The 27,699-nt window shown below is 41.4% G+C and overlaps 2 protein-coding genes across 3 annotated transcripts in view; both read right to left on the reverse strand.

Moving 5' to 3' along the window:
- Positions 1-256: 256 nt before the first annotated feature.
- On the reverse strand, positions 257-10,646 carry PSMA6 (proteasome 20S subunit alpha 6). Its single transcript, XM_068683349.1, has 7 exons — positions 10,462-10,646; positions 7,396-7,490; positions 6,378-6,459; positions 5,948-6,103; positions 4,041-4,219; positions 2,069-2,163; positions 257-465 (listed from the first exon to the last, which is right to left on the reverse strand). Exons 1-7 carry the CDS (start codon positions 10,535-10,537, stop codon positions 408-410), a joined length of 741 nt encoding a protein of 246 aa, XP_068539450.1. The 5' UTR covers positions 10,538-10,646; the 3' UTR covers positions 257-407.
- Positions 10,647-14,386: 3,740 nt separating this feature from the next.
- The window catches only part of PRORP (protein only RNase P catalytic subunit), a 46,325-nt gene continuing 33,012 nt past the window's right edge, over positions 14,387-27,699 (reverse strand). For both annotated transcript variants that reach the window (XM_068683342.1, XM_068683343.1), the window contains 3 exons: positions 18,533-18,681; positions 16,868-17,063; positions 14,387-15,404 (listed from right to left, as the gene is read on the reverse strand). In XM_068683342.1, the coding sequence (XP_068539443.1) occupies positions 15,264-15,404; positions 16,868-17,063; positions 18,533-18,681 (486 nt within the window). In that variant the 3' untranslated portion in view covers positions 14,387-15,263. The remainder of the gene's footprint in view (positions 15,405-16,867; positions 17,064-18,532; positions 18,682-27,699) is intronic.

The following is a 27,699-nucleotide window of genomic DNA, read 5'->3' on the forward strand; positions in this document are numbered from 1 at the left end:
TAAGCCTTCAAATATTTGGGCAAGAGAACGCATGGAAATGTAAGATTTATCTCAAGAGACACACACCACAAGCTGATATGAAACTTTACACTAGGAGTCATATAGCTCAGATGAAAAATACAGAACCAAGTATAAAAGTGCTCATAAAATACAATTAACAGATATAATAATCACAGAAACATTCAAAGTCATCAAGCATTTTGATGAGAACTTCACTGAACTGAAAGTTAAGAAAAATACTTTAAAAGACAACAAGTATTTCAAAAACCTCTGTTTTATTTGTACAGAGTAAAATACATCATACAGTGAACATTGTTTTAATTCCATAATCTAAATCCGTTAATAAGTGTTTTCTTTTCACCAAATATCCTGGTGAGAAGCACAGACAACAGAAATGGGAAAGCTAATTAGTCTCTCTCTGCCAGAGCTACAAGGTGCACATCGATCTCTGCTTCTGTAAGGATCCTGAAAGAACAAAAAGAAATCCTAAATAGCTTCAATGATTCTTCCCCTTCAACTCCAACCTAGTATCTACACAAATCAGTATTACACATTGCATCTTCCAAACTTTAACGCCCTGCTACCAGGGCCACAAAACAACATTTAAATTATTTTCAGAAAATAAAGAAGGAATCAAAAGCATAGAGAGCAAAGAAGTAGCAAACGGTAGAAAAAGAACACTTAATTCCTCGTCAGTAACACATTAGCAAGCTGGCACCTTGTTTAAAAGAATGAGCATGGCAGTTAGCACAGTTACTGCAAGGAAGACACAGGCTTCTACAGCCTTCTAGTTCTGCATGTCACCCATCCTTTCTGAAAAGGACGTAAGACAGATACATGAAGTTTGGCAGGAAGCTAGCACTAGAGCCTTGAGCAGCAAAAAAAAAAAAGAAAAAAAAATTTAAAAAAGGGGTTAGTGGATCTCTTGTATGCTTTTTCAAAAACACTGTGCTATTCTGTTGTCCTAAATATTCACTACCAAATGCAAAGTGACCCAACATCACCATGTCAACTTTACACATTAGGAAGCATTAGAAAGCCTGCACCTGTAGGACCCAAAAGTTTGAAGTCTTTCTCCAATCCCCACCTACTGAGTAGCTAGACTAAAGCAGCAGAGGACGTTTCCCCTCATTTATTTTTATTTATTTTAATGACAAAGAAAACCAAAACACAATGAAAAACTAAGGCAAAATTAACTGAACTCCTCTGCAACAAGTCTGACTCAGCCAAATTTTAAATAACATACACCTAGAAGGTCCTGCTGCATTAACTAAAAGACCCCAGAACTCCCATTCTTTCATGTGTAATTCCACAGCTGTACGCTGTGTTGTGGGAAGGCTGTTCAGCACATTGTATCTGATGTGAGATATAGCCCGCAGCAGGAAGATTTCCAGGTATTGTCTGTGTAACCATGCTGCACAAAGAAGGCTGCCCTCAGATTCAGACAATAGTAGAGGCAGAGGGGAGGGGAGGAAATGGCAGGTCTCGCTTTCGCAGTAGGCTGGAACACAGTGTACTTGGAAAGTAAAAGTTCATCGAGTTCTGAATCAGCACAGTGGTTTCAAACCCAGAATCTTTTAATCTTGTCAAATTTAAATAGATTATTTCAAATCATACAAATGCATAACCTATTAACTACATACTAGAGCTCCTAAACACTATGATGAGATGAGCAAGAGTCATTTCCCATTTAGAAAAGGATAAAAAAAATTAAGGGACTTTCAGAATGAACCCTGATATATAACAGACTTAACTGAGTTAGCTGTCATGACTGTGATTTGAAAGCAAATTCCAGATACTACTATAAACAAAACTACTTAATCTTTTAAGCATGAAATAAATATCTAGAACACACAAACACGTTTTAACCATGTAAAAAAAAACACACTTTTACAAACACAATACTTTTCTCCACTGGATCCCCTCACCAGGTCAAAAATTGAAATTAATCTTAACATGGTTTTAAATTTCTGAATTTTCTCTTTCTAAATTTATTATTACACAGTAAGTTAAAACTAATCACACATAACCAGACAAATACCATGTTTTATCAATACTGACCACTTACCTGAACTTAGGATTTTCCACTGTGACTACACCAACTTCTATTTCTGAAGGTTTGAAATCAATGGATAGTACAGTAGACAGGCATGTTATTGCTGTCTGAAAGATGACCAAAAAAAATATGTCATTAACCAGAAAGCACTGAAGTATTGTTTAGTAGACCTAGCATTAACAACTATCCTCTCTTCTAGTTTTATTTCCTTCTACCTCAAAACGTTAGCTGTAAAGCTTCAAATAGTTTTCCTTTGTTACAAAATATATTTCCTCTCACCTTCTCTCTCGTAAACCCAATATACAAAAATCAAATTTTCTTAGCAGAAAAAAAAAAAAAAAAGACAGACAAAACTAAAACCTTTTATCAGGTGAAGACTAAAACCCCAGGTCCCAAGGACAGAACATGTTTCCTAAGTGGCAATCAAGACAGACATCATCGTTACAATCTAGGATTACACAAACCACATCACTTGCGTAGCTTCCATCTTGGCTTTTCTTCTGCTAACTAAAATTACACCACCTGTTTTTAGAAATTGCATTTAATTACAACTTGCTTTTTTTTTTCCCCATCCTAATCATCACCGGTTTTAAAAAGTGTTCTTTGCATTCTCACTCATACTTCACAGTCAAGCCATAATAATGCTGAAGATGTATTCCTAAAATGACGAGTGAGCACAAAAACGAGTTCTGTAAAACAGTTATTTAGCCAGATGCTTACCAAATCAGTTATTCTGACATCCTGGCATATAATTCTCATCAGTATTGTTTTAGGAAGCATAGAACACCAGACAAGACTTTCCTTAAGTTTATTTCCAGTATGTTGACAATACACTGATTCTGCAGTAATTGTATGAAACTATGTAGACACCTTATCAGAAGATTGCTTGGAAGCCAAGTTGTTAAAAGAAAACAAACACAACACAACTTATCCATGGAAAACTACCTTTAAAGCACTGCAAGCTTTTTTTTTTTTTTAAAAAAAAAAAAGTTGTGTGAACTTTCTGATGATGAAGAACATCTCAACAGTATAATCAAGCAGTGTCAGAAAAATACATTTACTGTGAAGATTATTTAACCAGGATAAAATAGGGTCTCTGACAGAATTTCAAATACATTCAACGTCTGTTGTAAGTATTTATCCTCTCAAGATCTTTTATTAAAAAAAAAAAATAATACAGATTAAGAAATCAGTATATTATACTTTTGTACAGACATTTTAAACTGGTGCATTTACACTGAAGAACTTCCCATTTAAATGTTTTTTTTTTTCACAGTAATGTAGACTCCAGAAGCAATTTAGCTGGAGCTCTGAATTTGCATAGCATTCGCATATATGTTAATACAAGTCTGTTTCATCTCACAGTGGGGTCAATTGCTTAGGTTATTATACTTCATTTCCACTGATCTTGTGATGCAAGAAACCTAACATTATGGGAGCTGAACAAGACCAGGCAGGAGAAACAGGTGCGCCATGGAAGAGGTCTGTTTAGACAGGTCTCTACAGTGTAAGTGAAAAAGTAAGGGTTATTATACAGTTCATTAATCTGTTGGATAAACAGGGTATGTTTTTATAATGGGCCTTGAACAACAGTTTTCACAGCAGGCACAGTAATTGTTGCTGTGTTTACTGAACTGACAGATAGGCACTAACCCCCACCTTGTTTGAAATGCTTTTTAACAGGAGAATTGTTTTAACAGACACTAAAAAAAAAAAAAACAAAAACACAACAAAAACCACTGATATGCCCAGAATCATGTGGATTCCACTTCAGCTAATACACGCAGAAAAAGCAGACTAGATGACTCCAAACACTTGCCAAATACTTTCAAAAGATTTTCTGGTTGGAATAGCTATAATTGCTCTGGCAGCAATACAGAGCTGTAAGAAAACAGGAAACGTGTAACACGTTTCTGTATCACAAACCTGCGCAGACAACAATCATTAAAAATACTTTGATAAATATTACTCTCCACCAACCTACCTCTACCGTTTGTTCATATGTCCAATCAAATTTCTTCTTTACTTTCTTTTCCAGAAAACTGGTCGACTCTGTCTGCTTAACTCCTGCAGCTGTGGCCTTGAATCCACAATAGTAACCTGCTGGGTCACACTTGTACACCTGAGGGCCGTGTTCTTCATCAATACCAATCAAAATCATACCTTGAAGGGAAAATTTGTTAATATTTTTTTCTGATTTTCTCTGTTCTGTTAAACTGAAGACCACTAAAGATACTCCTCTCCTAAGAGACATATGCATGCTGCAGTTCATTTTTGGAAACCAGTCCAATACCTAGACCTGTGACTCCTTTATCTCTAACTCACCATTTCTCACCAATGTCTCATACCAGGCACGCAGCTCATTTTAGAACAGACCAGATTTCTGTCACCCCCCAAGAAAGCTGCTCGTTAAACATAGCAATGTTTTGGCCAGACTCAGTAGTAAAGAACCACAAAGTCAGGAAATACAAGTTTAATCCTGACACAAGGCTCACCCAGCCACAATTCACATCCTGTGTATTATGTGACGGTGACACTTCGAAAGCATAAACAGACATTCGGTTAAGATGTCTTTAACAAGAAAGCATCTTCACGATATGCTGAAGTGAAATATTAAAACAGCAATTTTGAGTTCTTGACTCTAACTTGACAATCACTGCATTACATCTAGTCATAAACTGGTCAAACCTCTGAAGCGCAGCTATATTCAGCTACACTTTTACATTTAGAGTTCTATAGTATACATATTAAAAATAACTGAAAAATAACAACTGCAAAAAAAAAGGATCTTAGTACTTTTAGCTTTATACTTGTGCAACTTTTAAATAGCAGTTATAGCTATCAGCTTCTGAACAGCTACTGCTGCAACAAAAAAGTTTCATCTTTTTACAAACCAAAGATAGGAAAAATACATTTTTCTTCTTGGATTGAAAAAAGTTCACTTTCCAGTGGTATCAGGGCATGGAAAATGCCAAGCAACAAAATAAATGATCATTCCCGAACATTACAAGCGTACAAACCTACAAAAATTGCCCCATCATGGAAACTGTGGTGTAACCCTGAATGTTAATTCTTTAGTAAGAAGTGCTAGTGCCTAGTACGATTACCAGAAGTGATTCATCACTTCTGAAAATACTTTCATTAAAAAAGAAAACCAACGACACAAAAAGAAATCTAGGCAGAACGTCTAGTGAACGAGCAATTGAGGAAACATTAAGTCTTTTACCCCAGTTCCCAGGCAGTCTAACACTACGGTTACACATTACTCATGGTCAAATGTAAGGAAAAAAAACAAGTCAGAACCAAACTCAGAACACAAGGACAACCAAGTATATGCAGAAAACTTTACACAATTTTTTTTTTTTAAACTTAGGTTGCATTTGCTATTATAGAGCCAGATTGGTGCAGAAATCTTTGCAAGTGAACTATTGTGTCTTCCCTACATTACACAGGTAATGGTTAAGTTAAAAGCAACAATTTAGCTTACTTTTAGCCTATACACACAACTCAGAGTAAAAAAAAAAAAAAAGTTGAACATCTTCACAACCTGCATTCTTTATGTGTGTGTGATATTTACACAGACACTGGTAAAAAGAGCATCTTCCATTCACAGCCATCACTGTGCAAACAGACTAGGCTCATAAAAACTAAGGTGAAATAGCAACATGTTTTAAAGCAGTTAAATCATTTCATTAAATCCAAATGCTAAGTCAATGGTAAAATCATGGCTCCAGTTCAAGACTTCCAACACTATTCTCTCACCTGCCTCTTCACCCCTCTTACTCCTTTGGTTACATTCATATCATTTTGCACAATTTAAAAATGGGTAATTGCTTATACTCAAAGTTGCAAGCTTAGACATGAAACAGAGATTTCATATACTATACTTACAGCAACCGAGAGGTCTCATTTCAGCATTTTGCGTATAGACCTGAGAAATATCTGCAATCCGCTTACACAGCATGTCCACAGGGATGTCATAGCCATACTTGTACTTCCAGTTAGCGGCCTCATAGCGGGCCCTCTGCACCTGGGATCTGCTGTCAGCTAGAGGGAGAGAGCTAATTATTAATTTCAATGAACGTGGACCACATTTATTCCTAGCATTGGTTGAGAATGCAAATTCCACGCCCAACTCTAAGTTTTAAAAAATACATTAGAACTAGACAAGTTCTCTAAGACTAAGATTGAGTGTAACAAGTTTCCTAGAGCACAGGTTCAGTTTTACGCAATACACAGTTGGCCAACCAAAAAAAAAAAAAACAAAAACACCAAAAACCACAGGCATTCCAGATACTTAAAAAGATAGTGAATTAAATACCTGTCATTCCTGTCATCACACAGCCAATATTTTCAGTAATGCTGAATAAATGAGTCACTGTGTTGGAATCCAGTAACTTGTCCTAAAGAGAAGAAGAAATAATCTGCTGTCATAGATATGCTATGCTATCATAGACTGGTTTGGGTTTGAAGGCACCTTAAAGACCATCTTGTTCCACCACCCACCTTCTGTGGGCACGGCACCTCCCACCAGACCAGGCTGCTCAAAGCCCCATCCAGCCTGGCCTTGAACACCTCCAGGGATGGGGCATCCACAGCTTCTCTGGGCAACCTGAGAAGTCTCATCACCCTCATAGCTAAGAATTTCTTCCTTGTATCTAATCTAAATCTAGTCCCTCTTAGTTTAAGGCTGCAATAAGGCCTTCAAGTACAACAAACTGGTAGCTACCAAAGAGCCCAGAAGAATCAACAGCTAAAACTTGTCCTTTGGGTTCTCCACTACTTACTGCTGTACACACACAAAAGAACAAATAAAATAATGAGGAAGATAAAAACCTCAGTATTTGGAAAATGCTGACAGCTAAAGCATGACCAACACAACGGCCTCTTCCCTCTGAAGCAACTCTGAGAGCAAGGCATATAAACACTGGAGTTCCTCTTGCATGCTGCCCTTCAAATGCAAGCGTTCCTCCCCTTCATCAACAGTACATCACCACTGTGCTGAAACACTCAGGCTGTTGTGGTGCTGTTGGCATTATGCTTTCTTAGCAAGAACTAAGGAAGAGAAATCAGAAAACTGACTTTGGACAGCTCAACCCTTACGAGCCAGAATACTGCACATACACCAAGGTACACCAGAGCCTAGCCCCTAGTTCAGCTTTATCCCTTCAACAGCTGCAGAGAAAAATCACAGGACGTGGGGATGAAATGTACAACTGAGCACTAAACAGAGCTGAAATGACAGTAAGCAGAATGACACGAAATTCAGTTCAAACATCTATATGCGTCAATGCTAATACACAACATTAATGTTATATTTATATAAAGAGCAGACTTACAGGTACTTTCTTCTGTGTTACAATTACTGCAGAATCCTTCCCACGGACAGCTACGGACGTAAGTCCGCCCTGGTTTATGGCCTTAAAAGCATATTCTAGAAAAAGATGTAAAAGTTATTAAAAAATACTATTAGATATTAGTACAAGCAACTCTGACACCTCCCCCCATAAAAATCTCACCAAGTTCTGGCCTTTTTAACAGCAGGCACTTCTGTACCACTTTGTCTTTAGGCTCTTTAGCACAAAGAGCAAGACTTCCTGATGCAAGTTACACTGGTCTGTCTTCACAGAACTGCTATTATTGCTTCCTTCAAACATTTCTAATAATTGGCCTTTTTGTTCAATTAGAGCACTTAGCAACAGAATTTGTTCTGCACAGGCCAACATTAACCTACAGTAACCATAAATCCCTACATAAAAATTTTATCATGGCAGAATCTAGTGTTTCAAGTGTTATTGCCATTGTAAGGATGTAATTTTCTTTTGGAGACTTTAATGAATACAGGTGAGAACTGAAATAACAGGCAAGGCAGAGTAGCTGAGTTTCCAGCTCATTGTCACATTTTGTGTCTTGACGCTCAAATGCTGCAATGCTTTTATTTGCTTTTTAATACAAAAATCAATCCACGTGCTTACTAAAGAGCATTAATCAGACAATGATAAAGATTTTCGAGATATGTTCCAAGAAATAAATTTCCCTTCATTAATGATTTCAAAAGACTCAAGAGCCTTTAAAAACCTTTATCTGGCAATACGTGATAAACATTCAGAACTTCCTAATATCTGGTCAGGAAAAGCAAGTTTCAGGCACTAGTTAGATGCAGACCAGTTTTTTTGTTAGCTACGTGAATGAGGCTGGAACCCAGAACACATTGCTACCACTACTGTCAAAAAAAAAAACACACAGTAGGGGCAGGAAATAAAGTTTTTTCAAAAGCTGCGTTCAGATTTGTGGGAGAAACTGCACAACAGCACAGGAATCACCTGAAAATGAAAAAACGTATCTTGCAAAAAGTCAGTGTCTGATACCGAGTCGGCATTGTGGAAGGGGTAACTGCCACGTACCCAGAGCTCTGTATTTGTGCTCTCAGACTTCCCAGCATTTACTGGTTACCTCAGCATAACATAAGGAACCTTCCCCTTTTCCCTCCACTAGATGCACCATCTTGCTCACCCCTTCCACCTGCCTTCCCAAGGCATACCCATGCTAGCCTGCAGCGAAGCACAGAGCCTTGAGACACAACTAGCACTGCCCTAGCACTGCCCACAAACGCCCACGTTTGAAGCCCCAGGCCAGGGGCGTTTGGCACCTGCTTATTTGTGTGCCTAAATACCTGCAGGGAGGGCACAAAGAGGATGGGGCCAGGCTCCTTCAGTGGTGCCCAGTGCCAGGAGGAGAGGCAACAGGCACAAAGTGGAGCACCAGAGGTCCTGTCTAAACATGAGGCAGCACTTCTGGATATGGTCCTGGGCACCCTGCCTGCGCTGTCCCCCTTTGTCTGTTCCTATCACTACCTGTGATGCTGTGTTCAAAGAGACAAGCCAAAAGGTGAAGTGGCTGTTCCAGTATAGCAAGTCCAAATAAATATTGCTGCTGGCAGCAAAGTCTGTTTTCTGCTATTCATCAGAAATTCTGCCATTTCCTTCACCTCCCAGAAGTTCCCTCAGAAGAAACATCAGCTCTGATAACTGGAACTAACAGATGGCAAGACAGCACTGATTCTCTGAAGGCTTTTAATCACAGAAACAAGAAATTCATTAGAAATAACTGCTATCTTTTATTTTGAGAACACTTTGAAGGCACATAAGCTTTTTGTGCTTCAGAAGACAGATGCAAGGCAAAGCGCTGGCATTTCAGGCCAGTATCACTACACTGGAAATCTCTGTTCAGGTAAAAACTTCTGAGGAAACAAACAAACAAACAAACAAACAAGTTTTAAGGCAGCCTTAAAGGCTGAGATGTGTCCATACTCGATAGCACCTAATAGTCTGTATCTAGCATACAGACAAGGATGTATAGAACTCAGAAAGAAAGATTCACACATTTGACCACAAGCAGTTTTCTGCCCATGCTGTGGCTAGGTGCTAGCCAACAGAGATTTGCGTGGCACCATGCCCAAATAATCAGCCTGGCTGCAGGCAGAGTGAGGTCTGGCTTACCTGAAGGTAACTATGCACACCTAAGTACTTCCCTCCCTATACTCCCCTAACAGATGGGTACTCAAAACACCTTTGGACAGATGGTCTCAAATAGGCATGCAGGAACTTGCTTCTCAGACACAGGCAGAAGATATGGAAGATACGGACTCTTCTCGTATATTATCATAATGGTTAACAACACTTGATGCATATATCCAGGGGGCAGAAACTGAAGGCTCAATTCCCTCGTTGCTGCAGGATGCTGAAACCATACTCAGCAAGTAGCAGCGCAGCAGAGAAAGAGCCAGAAAGGTGATGCAGGCCGACCAGCACATTTTAATGGCAACAGAAGGCCGTACTCCATGCCTCTTCCATTGTGCCTCCACTGACACCCTGTGCAGGGAAGCGTTGTTCCTACTGCCTGCATGTGTAAGGCTCACCAGCCTCACCTGCATCCCAGCCTTACATAAACGACAGGCACTGAGAAGGCACCGCACGTAGGCAGCCGGCGACTTTCTGCTGATGCATAGCCACCCAAACACGGACATGCTTGTAGCTGTGCCTTGCTGTAAGGGCCATGCAGGACTGCGCTGCCTGCTCCATGCATCCTCCTTTCCTTGGGGAGCGATGGCCGTGCAGCCGCAGAGCCCCCAGGCCCGGGGGGCCGCCAGCAGCAGGGCGATGCGGCCACAACACCTCGTGGGGCCCAGCCGCGGGGCTCCCCGGGCCGCAGCGGGGCTGGATGAGCTCTGCCCGGCTGCGAGGCGGCCGCGTCGCCACCGGGGGCCCTGCAGCAGCGCCCCGCACCCCCCCCACACTCCCCTCCTCCCCCAGGGCCGCTCCCCCTCGGGCGCTGTCGGCGGGGCCTTGCCCCGGCCGGGCCCGTGACGGGGCAGTTCCGGGGCCGGGCGGGCGGCGGGCACGCACCGACTTGGTAGAGGCGTCCCTCGGGCGAGAAGATGGTGATGTGCCGGTCGAAGCCGGCGCTGGAGCCGCGGGACATGGCGGGCGGGGGGCGCGGGGGGCGCGCAGCGTGCAGGGCCCCGCCGCTACCGGACGGGCGGCTGAGGGAGCGCTTCCGGGTCACGCGCACGCGCACGCGCGCTCCCCGCCGCCGCCGCCGCCGCCTCTCCTCCACGCCCCGCCGCGCGTGCCCGCGCCGCTCGGCCGCGCGCCTCCGGCGAGCATGCGCACTGCGGGGCGGGGCGGGAGGGGGGAGCCCTGACGGGGCTGGCGGGGCGGGAAAGCCCCGGCTGTGGGTGAGGCGCGCGGAGTTCCCCGGCGCTGTGTGGGAAGCGCTGTCGTTATTTGTTATTTTCCCTCAGAGTTCAATAAAAAAAGCCGGGAAGGCTGCGTTTTGATGTCCCGAGCCTCCATTTGAAAGTGTTGCCGCACGCGTTTTCCTGCGGCAGGTGCACGCCACGCATTAAAAGGCCTCCTTTAACGATTTCCACAGAGCTCTCCTTAATTATTAATACAATGGGAGAACAACGCGCCTCACCACACGCTGCGAGAGACATTTTGTCCCCCTCATTAGGGAGAGGCTTCAGCAGTCCCCAGCCCGGTGCCCTGTCTCCAGCTGTGGCCAGAAGCAGCCCCAGAAGCTGTTGAGGCTGCAGGGAGCCTTTCATGAGGCGTTCCCCCAATGCTCTCCCTGTCTCCAGCCGTCTGGAGGGACTTCCCGGGGCAGAGATAGCGTCTAGTTATTTAATAACCCTTGCTGGATTTCTCTTTCATGAACTTGCTGGTCTCCCTGTGAACTCATGTGAACCTCTCGCATCCATGACGGGCCCTGGCAAGGGGTGGCTCAGCACCATGACGCACTGCGTGGTTGCATCTGAAACTTCACCCTTTGTATGAGCCTTCTGTTCGCCAGCACCGTTTGATGCCACTTTTGCACTGACAGAGCCAGCAAGCACCCCGTCCCTGTGCACTCCCTCCGCAACACTAACGATTCTTACAACCTGCTTCCCTTAAGACCTCCCCTTCCCCATGCCAGGGGTGCCTGGCTTCCAATTCCTACCACACACGAAGCTATTCCATACTGTAACACTAGAATTTAATGTCACGTTCTTTGTTTTTATTCTCAATGAGAAAAAAGGGATGGAGAAATGGAGAGAATTCAGCCCAATTGCCAAAAAGTAACCAAGTGAGAAAATCCATTACTTTTAACTGCTTGAAATGAGAGACTAAATATTTGATTAAACCCAAGATTAAGATTAAACAGTTACTCAACACCATGGATATGACAGAGTGGAAGTGATACTACTCTTGGGATACAGTGTCCAGAAGTTTTCTCCATCCATATAGCTTCCAAATGATGGTTTTGTTTCAGAAGAGTTATCAAGTATTTTGGGTGTAATATTCATCACTTCTTACCTACCATATTAAAGTCTGTGATGCAAGATTCTGCGAAAGACTATTCTCACATCTTTTTAACATAATAAACAGCAAATGGGCAATCATGGAGATGAAACTATTCACAAAACAACTACAGTAAAGGCTGAATCAGTCCACTCTTCCTCAATTCTGTCTTCCCAGCGTGTCTCTGTTCTCATGGTACATGGCAGGCCAAGTTAAGTGTTGTTCTGTCTGACTCTTCTCACCCAGAGTGCTTGCAAAGGGCACCAGAGCCACTTGCCATGGTTATGGTGGCACCAACTCCTGCGATGTTCAGAGGACTTACCTGAACTTGCCTTCCTGGCTTTCAATGTGGACTCATCAATCTGATAAGCTAATGTGAGGAAGACATTAAAAATCCTTGTTTTTTCACTGTACAACAGTACTAATAAGTACAAGATGTAAAGTAGATCTGGTAGATGTCAGTAGATTTGCTAGCAGATTGCTTTGGTTTGGCTTTCAGGTTGCCAATAAAACACCCCAGAATTCCTTTGAAATATCCAGAAACAGGTGGCATGAAATTGAAAATGCCTGTGGTTAGGTCACTAACATGTCCTCATTCATTCCAGAGAGGAGGCTGTTCATCCCTTATAAGGAGCTACAACAAAGTGCATTAGCAGCAAACATAATTAAAAATGAAATCATAATAATTCTCACACTAATCCTGGGACATCTTCCTGCTGCAGATTTCCAAATTGTGTTCCCTCTGGCTGGTTTGTTCAATATTTGCCCTGAGAAAACTTACTGCTTTAATGGTTGATGGCATCAGTACTGTGTTATTGTATTATTTCAGCTAATTCTAATACTCATGTATTCAGAGAAAAAAAAAAAAAAAAGGCTTTGAGGTTTTCAACCAATTTCTTACATTCTCTCAAAGAAAAATTTTCATATGCAGTAACTAAACCCAACTACTTACTATAGTACTTCATTTACATGGGGTAACTGTAAGCCTCCCTGCCTTTTGACACGTTAGGCAGTGTATTAAATCACACAACTAGTAGTATATTCTTCTGGCTGACTGGTTTTAAATAACTGGTGCATTCCCCAAGGTGAACATGGTCCCAGTCAAAATGACCTGCCCAGCTCTACGACAATGGCACCGTGGGCTTCAGGATAAATTTCCTGCACAGGGGAATTCATTTGTATGGGGAAGAACTGCAGCGACACCCCACCTGATAATGCTTCACAGGGTCTCAAAAGCTGTCAAATGATTCAATCAACTCCTACACTGAAACACGTTCTGAAGCACGTAACTCCATGCTCCCTTTCATCCTGCCAGTGATTAACAAACTCTTTCCATCCCCTGCAGTACAAATAAAAAGGAAAGAGCACTGAAAAAGTAACCGTTTCATAGCCTGACCATGGATTAAAATTGTTGCAGAACCTCTGCATGATAGACAGCAACACGAAAAGCACACATACTACTCACTCTAAGACTGTGTATTCAGGAAGTGTTAATATTTAGAAAGCATTACCCTATCTCTCTAAGAACAGTTTTTGAGATGAAACCTGAGCGATTAAGGACATGTCTGGTTTCGGTCAAAAGGAAGCGCGGGATGCAATTATTCCGGTTAGATGTTGGTATTATGTGTGTCTGTTAATGACCAGGGTGAGACAAAATACAAACCTCAGTGAATGTGTCTCACAAGTTTTATAGCATTTGCATTCAGCTGACTCAGCTCTGAATTGCTTAGGACTGCAGAACAACCAAAGTTAGCACCACACTGGGACAGTAACAACACTCATTTAGATCAGCTTCTGCTGTTGTGGAACTACATCAGAGGGTAACCCTCCCACAGAGCAATGGTTACTAATGAAGTAGTCCTGTGCAGGAGCAGACACTGTAACAATGCAGTATTTGCATTTTCAAGGAGATGTGGCAATTGTTGGACTTAGAGAATTGTAAAGACAAACTTCTGACAAATTAGAAGTAAATCAGTTTGAGGAGCAAGAGAAGACCCAATCTCTGCATTCCCAGAGGACTCCAGAAAGCAGATGACCTACCAGAGCTGGCACATTCTGCCAGAACAGGGGGTTGTCACGAATTCTACCAGCAACCTGATGAATTTAAAACCAAGGTTCTAGGTTAGCTTAAGAGGTATCCAGCTCCTCTACATTTTCTGTACATTATTTGAAGGACATGACTACGTGCCAAACAAACCTGCCGCTTTACAAACGGACACCAGGAGCAGAACAAGTGTCAGGACAGCTCCCTGTTGTGAAAAAAATAGCAGGGAACATGCTTGAACGCTAAGAGACATGAGGGAGCTTGTCATCAAACAGAAAAAGCTCAGAACTGCAAGTAGTATTCAAAAAGATCTGCATGATTCAGCTCAGTTTCAAACAGAGGACTTCTTAGTGTGCAAGATAAATGTGACAAAATGTGATCCTTTAGCTGAGATTAATGTGGTATTTCCATGTTTTTGGGGGAGAGAGGCGTGCATAAAAGTGGTAAATGGAATAAACGCATTTACTATAGAAACACAAATGACAACTTACAAAACAATCACTGTAATAGATACTACTTTTCGTGCTTTGGGAGAGGTTTCACTAAAATCTCTGCACAAAATTTAATTGTCGTATTATTGAATTGCTAGTTTTTGCCATTTTTTGTTTAGAAAAAACAAGTATTTCCATAAGCAAATTATTCCAGTGATAAAAATCCTGTCAGAAGCAGCAAATTTAAGACTGAAAGAACCAGACAATATTCCACTAGTTGTTTTTTCATTCTTACAGACAAAAACTTAATATATGTTGCTACAACAAATCTTTCACATTCTATATAATCAAATTAATTCTAATTAATGTGAGGAAGTATTAAGAGCTATGCGTGCCTGATGAATAGTAAACATGCCATTTGGCCCATGTACCTCTATTTATTGGATCGTGTGCAATACTGTTGCATGGTCAGCATGCCAATTTTGAAGGCGCTCTGGAAGTCTTGTTTATTTATTTAAAGTACAAAGTTCATGAATTTCAGTGTAGATGAAAAGCTTGAGCAAAACTAGGTAAATAAAAAAACAAAAACACAAAACCTGAAATTCCAGGAGGGAAAAACAAGTTTTAATTCAAAATCACATTGAGGCTACAGAAATTGCCAGTAAAGATGGAAATTGTGGACCTAATTCATCCCTGATGGACCCCCGCTGATATTAACAGATTTACTTCAAGAATGATTTTGACAAAACGCAGTTAATGAATTTTCTTTAGCTACATGCCTCACACAGTAATCCTGTAATTGTGCTGCTGTTCTATGTGTATTCTGTTCTCTTAGTCGGCAGCAGGGATTAAAATAAAAAAAAAAAAAGAAGAAATTTCAGGTTGTGCAATTACACTCTTCCGTACTTCCGATGAAGGCAGAGCCATTTTCTTGGCACTCGATATGAATATTTTTCCTCATAAACGTCTTTATAGGGAATATGCCATGTGTCCCCTGTAGTCTGTACCACAATGTCATAACTGAAAGCAGGCTGTAGGATAAAAAAAAAACAACAACACAACAAATCTTGGTTTTAGACTTTCCATGATACGCTACTGAAATACCATTTATAGCTACTTATAAGTTCCAACATTTTCCTTAGAAATCTCCATGGATTCATCTCTTTAACAACTTTCATTTATTTCCCCACAACAAACAAATTATAAATTTTAGCACTGAAGGAAAAACTAAAACATCTTTCAGTATTTTGTGGTCTAGGGGTCATTATAAATGGCTAAAAAAATCCGTTTTCAATCTCCACCAGATAATAATGACTTGAACATAATGCACTGAATTTTCAGAGAAAGCAAAGTTTTTCCGTTCAGTTAAATGAAATCAACTGGGATTTAGCTCAGGGTGTGGAGTTTACCAGTTTGAACTGATAAAGTACATTAATGACATCCTGTGTTTGTTCTCCCACTGCACCTCTTTGCAGAAATGATTTGCTCTATGCCGAGGAGGATATAAGAAAAGGGGTTCTCAATAGCACGTTCCAAAGCAGCCAGCCAAATAAAAACTATTCTTCTGGTCTACTCTGTTACAGATATACTAACTCAGCATACGTAACCCAAATAGAAAAGATAATTGGTTTGCAATTATGGCTCTCAGAACACATTTTAACTGTGTATGTATAATCTTGGAAGTCTGCAACTGGGAACGTGCGATACGCAAAACCTGCATGGGAATTAAGATGTGAAAATTACTAGCCCTGCTACAACAAAAGAAAGAAACAAAATGCAACTAAAGCTGTGTTACTCAGGTAACCCTGCATCCAATTTTTGCTTCCATAGAAAGAAATGTATATGGCAGCACTGAATGAAAGGCTGTCAGTCTTACATGCTTATAAGCCTGTATCTCTGCAGTCTGACAGAAGTGATGAACATTAATTTACAGTTTTAACTTGAGCAGCAAGGAAATGAATCTGCGTATGTGCAGTATTCCTTTAAGCCAGCAAGAACAACAAAGAGGGATCAGACAGCAAGAAACTGTAGGATATGGAATGGCACGTGATGAATTTTTCCGTAGAAAAATCTTAGAACAGCTGCACTCCTGTTAATATACTTTTATGGATCACGAGGACTTCTGTCTCCTAAACAAAAGCAGTAGAGCATTCTGCTATACGATGATATAATGCTTGGTATGCTGTGATTTCAGTAGCTAAATATCAACTACAAACATGACTATTCTGGGCTCTCTTTCATGAAACTTTACAGATATGTTAGGATAATATTACAGTGAATACTGAAATGCCTGTATTTTCCAAGGGCTGCTTCTTTAACATTAACAAGTCTGTGTCATGCCTTATGAATATAGTGAATTTTCAGTAAAAATGGAAGTTTTGAGCCAAATCCACCTCTTATATCCCAACAAAAATCTTTTTGCCTACTGAGCTTGAAATCATATATATTTAACAAACATGCTTTGTGTGCTTTCTGAACGTAGAAGAAAACTTACCAAAAATTTCATAGGATTTCCTCCTACAGAAGGAAAAAGGACTATTTGGTGTCCACGCTGCCACTTACGGAACAGATGACGCGTCAGGCTGTCGGAAAGACAAGCTTTGTGATCCCGGAGGAAGTCTCTCGTAACGAACTTGCAGTGTTTGCCGGATCGAAGAGTGGCATATAACAAGAAGGCATCATCTTCAGAACTTAACAAAACAGATGGAAAAGACAGACATCATTCACAAGGCAGTAACTGGCTGCAGGAAATGAATCAAAGGCTGACCTGGGATTTATTCATCAGCATCACTGAAAATTCCCACTGCTACTCTAGGCCCCTGATAAAATAAATAACTTCTGCTTACCATGAGGCACCAGAAGTCAGAGATTACAATAAAAATTGTGTGCTACACAGAGCACTCTTCCCTCTCATCACTGTCTGGTAATACAATGATATCATCTTTTGCTATAAAACTTAACAGTACAGTATGTGGAACAGAACTACTGAAACTAGTAAGGGTAGCCCCAAAACTTTGTTGGATTGCAAACAATAATCACCCATCAACAGCATGAATCTGTGAGTCTTTGTCTCATGGGTGAATGAACTTCCAAAAAGGCCTGACAATTATTTGCAAAATGTATTCAATATTAGCTGCTATTAAACTGAAATAGTTTTAGGGAAAAACCTCTAAAAGTTCATTTATAATGGGCAGGAGTTACCCCCTGGCTGACGAAGGTTCAGAAGCAGAACTTTGCTTCAAACAACTTACTGATTGCTATGGATTACTCTAATAGTTCAAGTGACATGACTTGAGATAAGTGAGGCTCTCCTCTCCATCCTGTGGTAACTGTGTCCCCTTTGTTGGTGTTTAGATAGTAGAAAAGAAAGCAATGTGATTCAACAGCAAAGAGGACAAGGGCAAGAACTAGAAGGGTGATGCAGAAGAACAGATCTGAAAGAAGGAGACAGAAGAGACTTGGACTGGCTGTTGGGACAAGGAACGTGTTCAGAAGTTCTGGGAACTGGGAGAACACAGGAGCAGTGGCAGAGACAGGCAAATGATCAACAGAGCCCAAATCAGATGGAAACTAGGTGGAGCTGGCACTGAAGGAAGACTGAGACTCATTATAAAAGCAGGGCAAGGAGGGGGACACTGGGGTGGAGGCAGAGACAAGTAAATAATTTACAGTCTTGGACAAGCTTGAGTGGACAGGAGCAGTCAGTCTGTTTCCACTCTCAGAAATATTCTACTGCAGGAGCAAAAGGGAACTCCTTGCTCCAGACTCTCCACGTTCCTCTGCTACCAAGCATCACTGGGCAGGCACAAACCTCATCTCCCCCTGAGCAGGGTTACACAGCAGACCACGACAGTTAACAGATGTTATCAGGTATGCTGCAAATTCAGGCCAGTGTGATCCCTGGCGGTGCTTTCAACAATTACATATCATGGGAAACCATACAGATGTCAGCCCAATTCTAAGTGATGAAATTTTACACAATGCATCTTTTAATATGTATCATTGTTTGCAGCAAGTATAGCAAGGGATATGTTTCTCTTGCACGTATAAAACTGGAGATACTAGTAAAGGTACTAAAACCTATAGCTGTTAATACTGACTAAAGACACATAAATCAGGTGTTGATCTCTGTCAAGCTTAGCCTCTTTCTTCAACTTACATATTTTCAGCAAAGAAGAAGTCTGCCTTATTCTGCATCTCCTTCATAATCTCTCTTTTCCAGTTTGAAGAGTTGACCAGCATGTGTTTGCGGCCCAGCACAAGCAAGCGGGCATTGTTTTTTGCCAGGCAGTTGACAGCCTCAAATAGCTGCAGAAAACAAAAGCAAAACCAACAATTTCCTTAGCTGTAAGACAAGAATGGCAGGAAACACTTTCACATCTGCATGTCAGGTAGAGGGACTTCTGGCATACCCTCGTTTCCTGCAGTTCTTACCTGCAACACAAGTTATGTAGATAAGTAACCTGAGTCCATAATAACAAAGGAAACAACAACAACAACAAAAAAGATTGTAGGAAGCTGTTCTCAAAACACAGAAAATGCATTGCTATTTTCAGCCTTTCCAGCTCTTGCAGGTTGACATGCCTGCATTCAGTAGGAGATTTCAGAAATCCAGAGCCAGCTGAGGGACCTGAATCACTTTGGGATTCAAGTAGTATTTTGCCCTGGGAATGATTCAGCAGAGAAGCCTTTGTTGGTGTTGGAGAGGACCGAGCCCCAGCCACAGCCGTTCCAGCCCCACCTGCTGTCCAAACCCCAGAACTGCATCTGATCTGGGCTGTCCTGTGGGGAAGAAGCAAGCTACAGCAGAAGGAAATTCGTGACCTCAGGAATAAGGGTTTGTGAAAGCCACATCCAGGCCAGCCTCCCACTTACGAACCAACATCCTGAGGTGACAAATTCACTGCGATGCTGGCAGCTCTTCAGAGGGACTTTTTGCCTGCCTCTGAGCTGTGCCAGTTCAGCAATATGTGCTGCTCTGGGCGGGCATCGGGGCCACAACTGCAGCCTTGGCTTCCCCTCCCTGCTTCGCCCAGAGGTGACGGCACAGACTGACCTTCAGCCTACAGACTGGCACCACGGGTTGGTCACAAAGCAATGCTGTTTGAATACTGCCCAGAAAGAGGAAAACTCTTTCTTGAGACTGAACATCATGTTTGAAGGCCAAGGACTGTATGCTCAACCTCCAGGGAAAGGTGTTTCCTAATGTGCAACTCTGTTTGCTGATGTGCAATCTCCTGATTTTACTCTAATCTCTCTTTATTGCTTTTCTAGCTACTTCCCTCTTCCTTATTATCTCTTCTCCCTGCTATACCTCCAACTACCTTTCTCTTTCTCTTGTTCTTTCCTCTCCTTTTATGATCATTATCATTATTTGTTATCATCAGCCTTTGTTCCAGGAAATAGATTTTTTCTTGCAACCCTAGAGTCCAAATTGGCAATGCCTTTGGTTTGACCTACCTGGAAGTAGCAGTGGAAGGGGTGCTCCCACTCATTCCTGTCTCAAGCCACACATTGCCACCACTTCAGTGGCACGGGATCTAGCAATGTCCCTGCTACCTGTGAGCTCACCAATCCAACAAGAGATTGTTTTATTCTCTGCAGGGCTGAGCTTGAAGCCACACTACTGAAAGACCTGACACAAGGGGAAATTATGGGAAGAAATCACTGGAGGTGGTGAGGCCAGCAAGTGTGAGTGCCCCTTTCAGCAGAGGACCTGTAGTCAGCTCAAACCAAGTGTGCCATATATCTGGCAGTCAGATGGACCTTCTTCTCCTACAGTTTATTAGAATACATGGTTCTCTACTATGAAGGGCTTCTGGGAAAAAAAAAAAAAAAAAGAGGTGTGGGTATAAATTAGCTACAGTTTTGCAATGGACAAACTCAAAACAGCCTTAAATCTTAATAAAATCAACTGGACTCACCATTAAAAACAAATAGAATCTCCTGCCTGCATAACAGCATGTTGTCCCTCCTCTAGTTGCCACAAAGATTAAACTTTACTTACACAAATAAAACACAGAAGATAGAAATTGGTTTTGATTTCACAAGATGCAAATAGTTTTGTTCTGCACACCCCCTTGCCTGACACAACTTTACAAAACAGCATTTCATCTCATTTTGGGCTTGGGCACTTAACAAGGGTGGTCTACAGAGAGACACAGAACTTATGTGGGGGGTTTCCCTGAGTGTGTCTACTCCCACGCCTGGCGGCTTCTCAAGAAAGGAAGACATGAGACACACAATAATAACACTCGCTTTAGTCATAGAGGAAAATCAACATAGTACTGTTAACAAAGAAGCAGTAGTGATATCTCGCTTAGAAAGAAAGAGTATTTTATTAATCTCATATTTCCAAAAGTTAGAGAGTTGTTATCTGCCACTTCACAATGCACATTTGCTATAGGCAGCAGCTTTTTTGTCGAGCTCTATGAGCAACAGCTCCATGTAGAGGCACCCTCTGCATGTTCCCACACTAGCTGGGCAGCAAACCTCAGATGTTCAGCTGGATAATTGTTCAAAAAGCAGCGTGTGGAAAACATTTAAAAATGTGCAGCACACACATTCCCCACGTTATTCATTTTCTCAAGAATGAGGATTACAAAATTAGTAAAAGAATGAGCTTTTATAAATATATAACAGATATTATAATAGCATATATAATAGTACCACCTAGTATTATCACTATTTACAAATATTATCTTTCAAAATTGGTCAGCAGAGCATATGAAAACCTCATTTTCTCTGAAAAGTAGAACTGTGAACTGCCATTTTGCAGGGAAGAGAAAATGAGCATGGTTAGGCTGACTCCTTCAATTCACGTGGCCAGATGCAGCTGAGCCAGAGAAGCACCAGGAAGCTGTGAACTGCTGCTGTGCTGCACACATCACTGCCACGCAACAAGGTACTGCAAGTCCTACCGGATTATATAAATAGCTATCACTTCATCGAGTCTTATTTCTTTTCCTCTGACAGTGCACATCAGGGTCCATGCTTCTTTCTGAACCAGAGACATTTTAATCAACTGTCTGTAGAGATCACTAGATCCCTCCCCACAAAATTCATGCTCATTAGGAGCTGCAGAATGGGATCTGTTTGCAATCCCTTTCAATTATCAGCTACATTTAAATAATCACTGTGCTGTCCCAGTCTTCGTTTAATGAGATCTTTCTCAAGCTTCTCCTAAACACCTCACCGACAATGTGAACAGTTTTGTGTTCACAGCAGGTTAGCAAATTGGACTCAGATGGAACCAGGTTGCAGCCACAAGGAAGTATGAAACTGCACACAGATCAGTGCTGGAGTGCAAACCACTGCTCACACATGTATGGTATCTCCCAACGTGGATCTTTGAAGTATTTTGCTATTAATTTTTATAGGAAAAGCATAAAATGGATGCATGTGTACAGTGTGCATGCTCTGGTTATTATTTCTGCACCCTAAGCTGTGGATCAGTGGAAGAGCAGCACGCTCGTACAGCAGCCTGGCTGAGTGCATACATTTATCTTTCCTTGGGACAGTCCCGGAGATAAAGGCAGGCAGCTATTTCCCCGCAAGTAAATGAATATTTGTTTTGTATCTGCACCAATGCAATTTCATGGAATTTCCCCTCCACCACCACGCTCCTGCCCTCATAGCACAATGCACCTTTTTTTTTTATTTAATTTTTCAGTTGTACTGATACCTTCTTTTCGTGGGGCCATGAGCTCACACTCAAGGGCAGGAACTTCTGGATCAGAGGAACCAGAGAGCACAAACCCCACAGCAACCTGCTGGGGTTTAGCCACGTTATACAATCCCACATTACAAAAGTCCAAGCTTTGCCAATGTGAAATAGAGCAACTGAAAATGCTGTAGCTGGTAATTTTATATTTTAAAAATCATCAAGTTATACCTTAAAAGAATCACTTTTCCGGTGAGGATTAACTATTAACATATTTGCATTGGAAGGGAATGCTTCATTACCAATTCCTGGGAATAGTTCTGCAGCAACCCCCATGCCCAATTCTGCACAACTGAACAAGGCTAAAACACCGGAGTTAAGTTGAAGGGGCAGACAGTCCTTGTCCCCTTGGAAAACATATCCTCATTCTTTCAGCTGTACAACAGCCTCATGAAGTGAATGCATACTTAAATCTCCCTTTTACACAAGTGCATGATGCAGCACAAGGAAGGCAGGTGAATTACTCCACCTCATACAGGGAACCATGAGCAGAGCAGGGTACGGATTTCCTACAGCCAGTCATCCACTCTCATCACTAGATCACCCAGCGCCACGCGTCCCTTTTCCAAAGGTTAGCTTTCTGTAAGACAACCTTTCTCCTTGGACACAGCCGGTGTTTTCCCATTTGTCGGATGGGAAATCCCTAAACGCTGTGCTCAGAGGCACACCCTTTGGCCCTCAGCAAAAGGTGGTGGCTCACCTGCCTACAGCTATAGCAGGAAGAAGAAACCAGAAAGTTTAAATCAGTTTAAATTTGTTGTTAATAAATCATGTGAGACATTTTCTGAACATTTGGTTTTACTGGTTGCCATTTAAAAGCAAAACACACCTACGGCCTGGTATCTGCTAATAACAGCAACAAACTGCTGAGTGTTGCTGCTATTTATTTTCACCTGCTGTCAGTGCTGCCTCCCACCCAGTCCCGGAGCTGTGCAAGTGCAGAGGAAACCTAAAACCACCCCACTGACCACAGGTACAGAGCTGGCCTGAGCACACCATCAAGCGGGGCTGAGCACGAGTGCTCTCCATGGGGTTATGCAAGGGAACACTTCCCACCATCAATACATGTATTTGATTTAGTTTGATCATTTTTAGTTCCCTTTTCCAGATTGCAGATAAAGAAGCTCAAAAAACATGTGCACTTAGGCGCCACACAGGAGAGTGAGCCGTGCCGGGACATGGGAGGTATTTCCCCAGCACGACCAGTGCAGCAGGGAGGGCAGGGTGCTGCCTCCCGGAAATTTAACAACCAAACCAACCCTATCTGTCACTTTTCCACCGAGCCCAGTCATTTCGCTGAAGCAGATTCAACACCATTATCAAAGCAACAAAGATAATGGAAGCTGCTTCTTATATTCCCTACATTATTGCTGATGACACAGGTTAAATTAGTCTCAAAGTCCTCAGTGTAAATTAGTCTCAAAGTCCTCTTCCCTCAAATGCAGAAGCTGCATACATGTTTCTTGGTTTCCTGCAGATTCCCTTCCCCTGAATAGAAAGTGGCAGCTACTTAGAAGAGAAAGCTGTAATGGATTAATAAATAACAGCAGAAGCTCGAGCAGCCTGGGTTACTGTACTGCTCGAGACAGGCAGTACCTAACTCTTGAGAACTACCTTCTACAATACTGAGGGTTTCTGTAGTGCTGCAGTTACAATGCTGTTGGGAATATTTATATACCATGTTACAGCACGACTGTGCAGATTGATGCAACACACACATCATCATGCAAAACTCTACCAATGACACCACTTTACACATCAGGACAGCAATCATGCAACGCTTAACATGTTTCTACCTGTCTACGTTGACTCCACACCTAGAAATGCTGTATCCTCTCCTGAGCACACACACACACACACACACACACACACACACGCCTTAACTTCCACGACTCATTAGAATTTGTGGTTCACTTTTAGGTGCCAGCTTTTGCTCTTGCCTTCACAGCGAACTCTGGTAACCAAAGGCAGAGTATGGATTGAATAGGAAAACTAAACCACAGAAGTAAAGATATCCAAGTTGATTTCACATAGATCGAGGATGGTACAGCAGCCTCACTCTGCCCAGAGGAGATGATGCCCAAATGCAGCTCTGCTGTTTGCAGAGAAATTGGTATTCAGAGGCATTCAAGGGATGCTTCTGCAGCCAAATGCAACCTGACTGGGTACCAAGACCCCAGGCGTTTCAGCAGGTGCCGATGTTCCCGTTGACAGCAAGTGCATCCTGACTCACGCGCCTTCTTGATTGCCAAGTAGCATGGAGAGTAAAGCAGAGTTATAAAGAGTGACCTTAAATGGATTCAACTTAGGCACAGAAGCAATAGCATGTTTTATATTTTCCTGTTTACACGGTGTCCTGGATATTATCCCAGTAATAGAGATACCTTTAATTACTACTATACTTGACTTCAAGTGAAGGTGGAACCCGCTCAAAATAATCTGTGAAACAGTCCTGAATGTGGAAGTAGCATGTTCATAATTAGACTCTGGCATTAAATTCTGCTGTATTATAGACTACAGGTAAATTTTCCAATTCCAAACAAGCTTGAAGAGACACCTCTACAAAACAAAGTTCTGTAAATTACCTTTACATTTGGAAAAGCTGTTGCAGATTTCTTCAATGCAATGTGAAGACAGGGATAGGTCCACATCCTGCCTAGCAGAGATGTGAGTAAAAATAAAAAAGGTTCTGAAATAGGTATTTTCTAATATATAATCTAATTACAGCCATATCCTGCCATTATTCCCAAAAGGCATGATGAGCAGTCATTGGATGAATAGCAAACCAGTACTTTCTACAAGAATCAAGTAGGATGCATGCAGGAACCAAGGACATCATATATACAAATTATACAAATCACTTTATTTGTGTGTGTGACATGAAGGATAGGGAGGCAGGTGCAGGACCATCAGCTGGAAGAAACACCAGCTTTTTGGAGTCTGTTTTTTCAGAACGGATTGCTGCTTTGAAGATCTCAGGCCCTTCTCCTCAGACCTTACACCTCACAAACCTTGTAGTGTCATCATTCTTGAATACACTTATGTCGCTCTGTTTGAATGGTGGTATTTTCAAGATCACAGAATCCTAGAATCTTCAAGGTTGGAAAAGACCTCCAAGATCATCCAGTCCAACCGTCCCCCTACCACCAATGTCACCCACTAAACCATGTCCCTAAGCACTACATCCAATCTTTCCTTGAATACACCCCCAGGGCCGGTGACTCCACCACTTCCCTGGGCAACCTGTTCCAATGCCTGACTGCTCTTTCTGAGAAGAAATGTCTCCTGATTTCCAACCTGAACCTCTCCTGGCACAACTTGAGGCCATTCCCTCTAGTCCTACCACTAGTTATCTGCAAGAAGAGGCTGACCCCCAGCTCCCCACACCCTCCTTTCAGGCAGTTGTAGAGAGCAATAAGGTCTCCCCTGAGCCTCCTCTTCTCCAGACTAAACAACACCAGTTTCCTCATGATCTTCAGATGAGTAAAGGTCAACCATGGATAAATAAAAGAGAAATAGATAATGATAACGGTTAGCAAAGCATGTTATTAAATGAACAATGCCAAGAACTCCGAAATGATGGCTAAAGAAGTGATTAGGAGCTGGAGAACTGCTGATTTTCATAGTATTAATTTGTAAAAGAGAAAAACAGCTTTGTTCTTTGACTCTTACAACAATTTAAGAACTATGTGAACACAAACATTCCTTAGTTGCATAACTGAATTTTTGAAAGTTGAGTTTTGAAAGTCACTGCAGTGCCAGTTAAGTTTCTCAATCCACAAAAAAATCTGTTATGCAGCAACAGGTTTAGAATCACATGGAGATAAAGAAACAGTAATATTTTTGTTAAACATCTACAACAGTGTTTTTTTTTTTTTTATAATTTAAAAAATTATACCATTGATTTAAACATGCAAACTGACCCATTGATGTTGGCCCTGTAATTATAAATTAGGCATAAAGATCATGACAAAGCGTGAGTTTGAAATCCAAAGTAGCATTTTTGACAAGGCAACAACTAAAACTGGGAAATGTCCATATTCACAAGGAAAATTTAGTAACACAGTCATTTTCTGCTTTTGTCACAAGTGTAGCAATGTAAAACTTCTTTAAGGCTTCAGGAATTCAGAAACACACAACCCACAGCAGCAGTCACAGTCAATAATCTGAAATCCCCTCCTAGGCTGTTTGACCTAAGTGATCTCAGATGCTGCACCTCTCTACCACAGCCTGCATCTTCTACTACCCAAAGCATAATGAAAAAAGGAGAGAGCATGGGTGAGAACTACAAAACTAGGCCATCTCACATGGCTCCTGTTGTTTTGACTCCACAGTCTCTACTTGGCTGCACGACTTTGAGGGGCAAAAAGATTAGCCACATGGCTCCCAACCCTATTTCCCATCTACCTGATTTCCTGCAACTGTGTTTGTGGTAGAGAACATGGAGACTTCTGCTGGGAGAAAAGCAGGGGGGAGCACAGTTGCTCTGTCTATAAGCAATCGAATTCATCTATATACACATCAGAGGTTTATTCTTACGGACAGTCACATTTTTAATATAAGATGTTAATCTGAGACAAAACCGGGCAATAAAAGATGTAGGTATGATACAAAACATGGCTTATAAGCTTGGTTCATCTATTCCAAATGCAAACAGTTTTAGACTTCGTTTGTTCTCCCTGAAAATTATACCCTGAGGTACTTCCGCAGAAAGTACGATCAAGCACCTGTGTCACTCAAGTCTTTTCAGGAATGAAAGCACAATTTGTTGGAATGCAATTCTTTAAATATAAAAAGTCCCTCTTGCATATGTTAAAGCTTTAAAATATACTCTTGCCCAAGAGATTAATTCTCCAGAAATAATGACAGGCTTACAATACCATACTTAATAATTCCTGGATTCTTCCTGTCCTGGATAACTCCTTCCTCAGAGTTAAGTATCAATACCATAAATTAAATAGATATTTTTTTTCCTCAAATTGCAACTAAAAAAAGGAAATTCTAATGATAAAAGAATGACAGATTTTAATCACCTTGTTCTTTTCATAAGGTTTATTATGAAATCCAGAGAATCAATTTACACAAGTTGATCTGCTAAATCATGGCACAACACCCCTTCCAAATTTCAATAAATTCTGTTTGGCAGACTCTCTCTTAATCTTCTTCTCAAGCCATGTTACTCAGGTTATGGCTCAAGACATTAAAGAAAGAAATACACCTACGTTTCCAGTTGTTGAATGACTGAAACTAGTAATTGATGTTCTGGATCAAAACTTAAGTTCATGCAAACCTGTAACCTATTTCTTTAAAAAATATTACCAAATGATTCCATTACCCTTATTTTAATCCTTTAACCTCACCTGTCTTCTCTATTTTTTCTATGTATCTGATTTGTTGCATACTTTCATCTCTCCTTTTATTCATCTCCTTTCTTGCAACAAAGAAAAAACAGCAAGATCTTCACAAAACTCATGGGGCATCTTATATGGATTTTTTTTTAATTCAGACTTCTCCTGGGAATTCACTATTTTGTATCAAAACCTGAGGATCTTCAAAGTATGAAAGATTTATCAGTATCAACCCTTGACACCCAGGAAATGAGA

Source organism: Anas acuta, chromosome 5 (assembly GCF_963932015.1).
Source record: "Anas acuta chromosome 5, bAnaAcu1.1, whole genome shotgun sequence".
NCBI classification, from domain to species: Eukaryota; Metazoa; Chordata; class Aves; order Anseriformes; family Anatidae; genus Anas; species Anas acuta.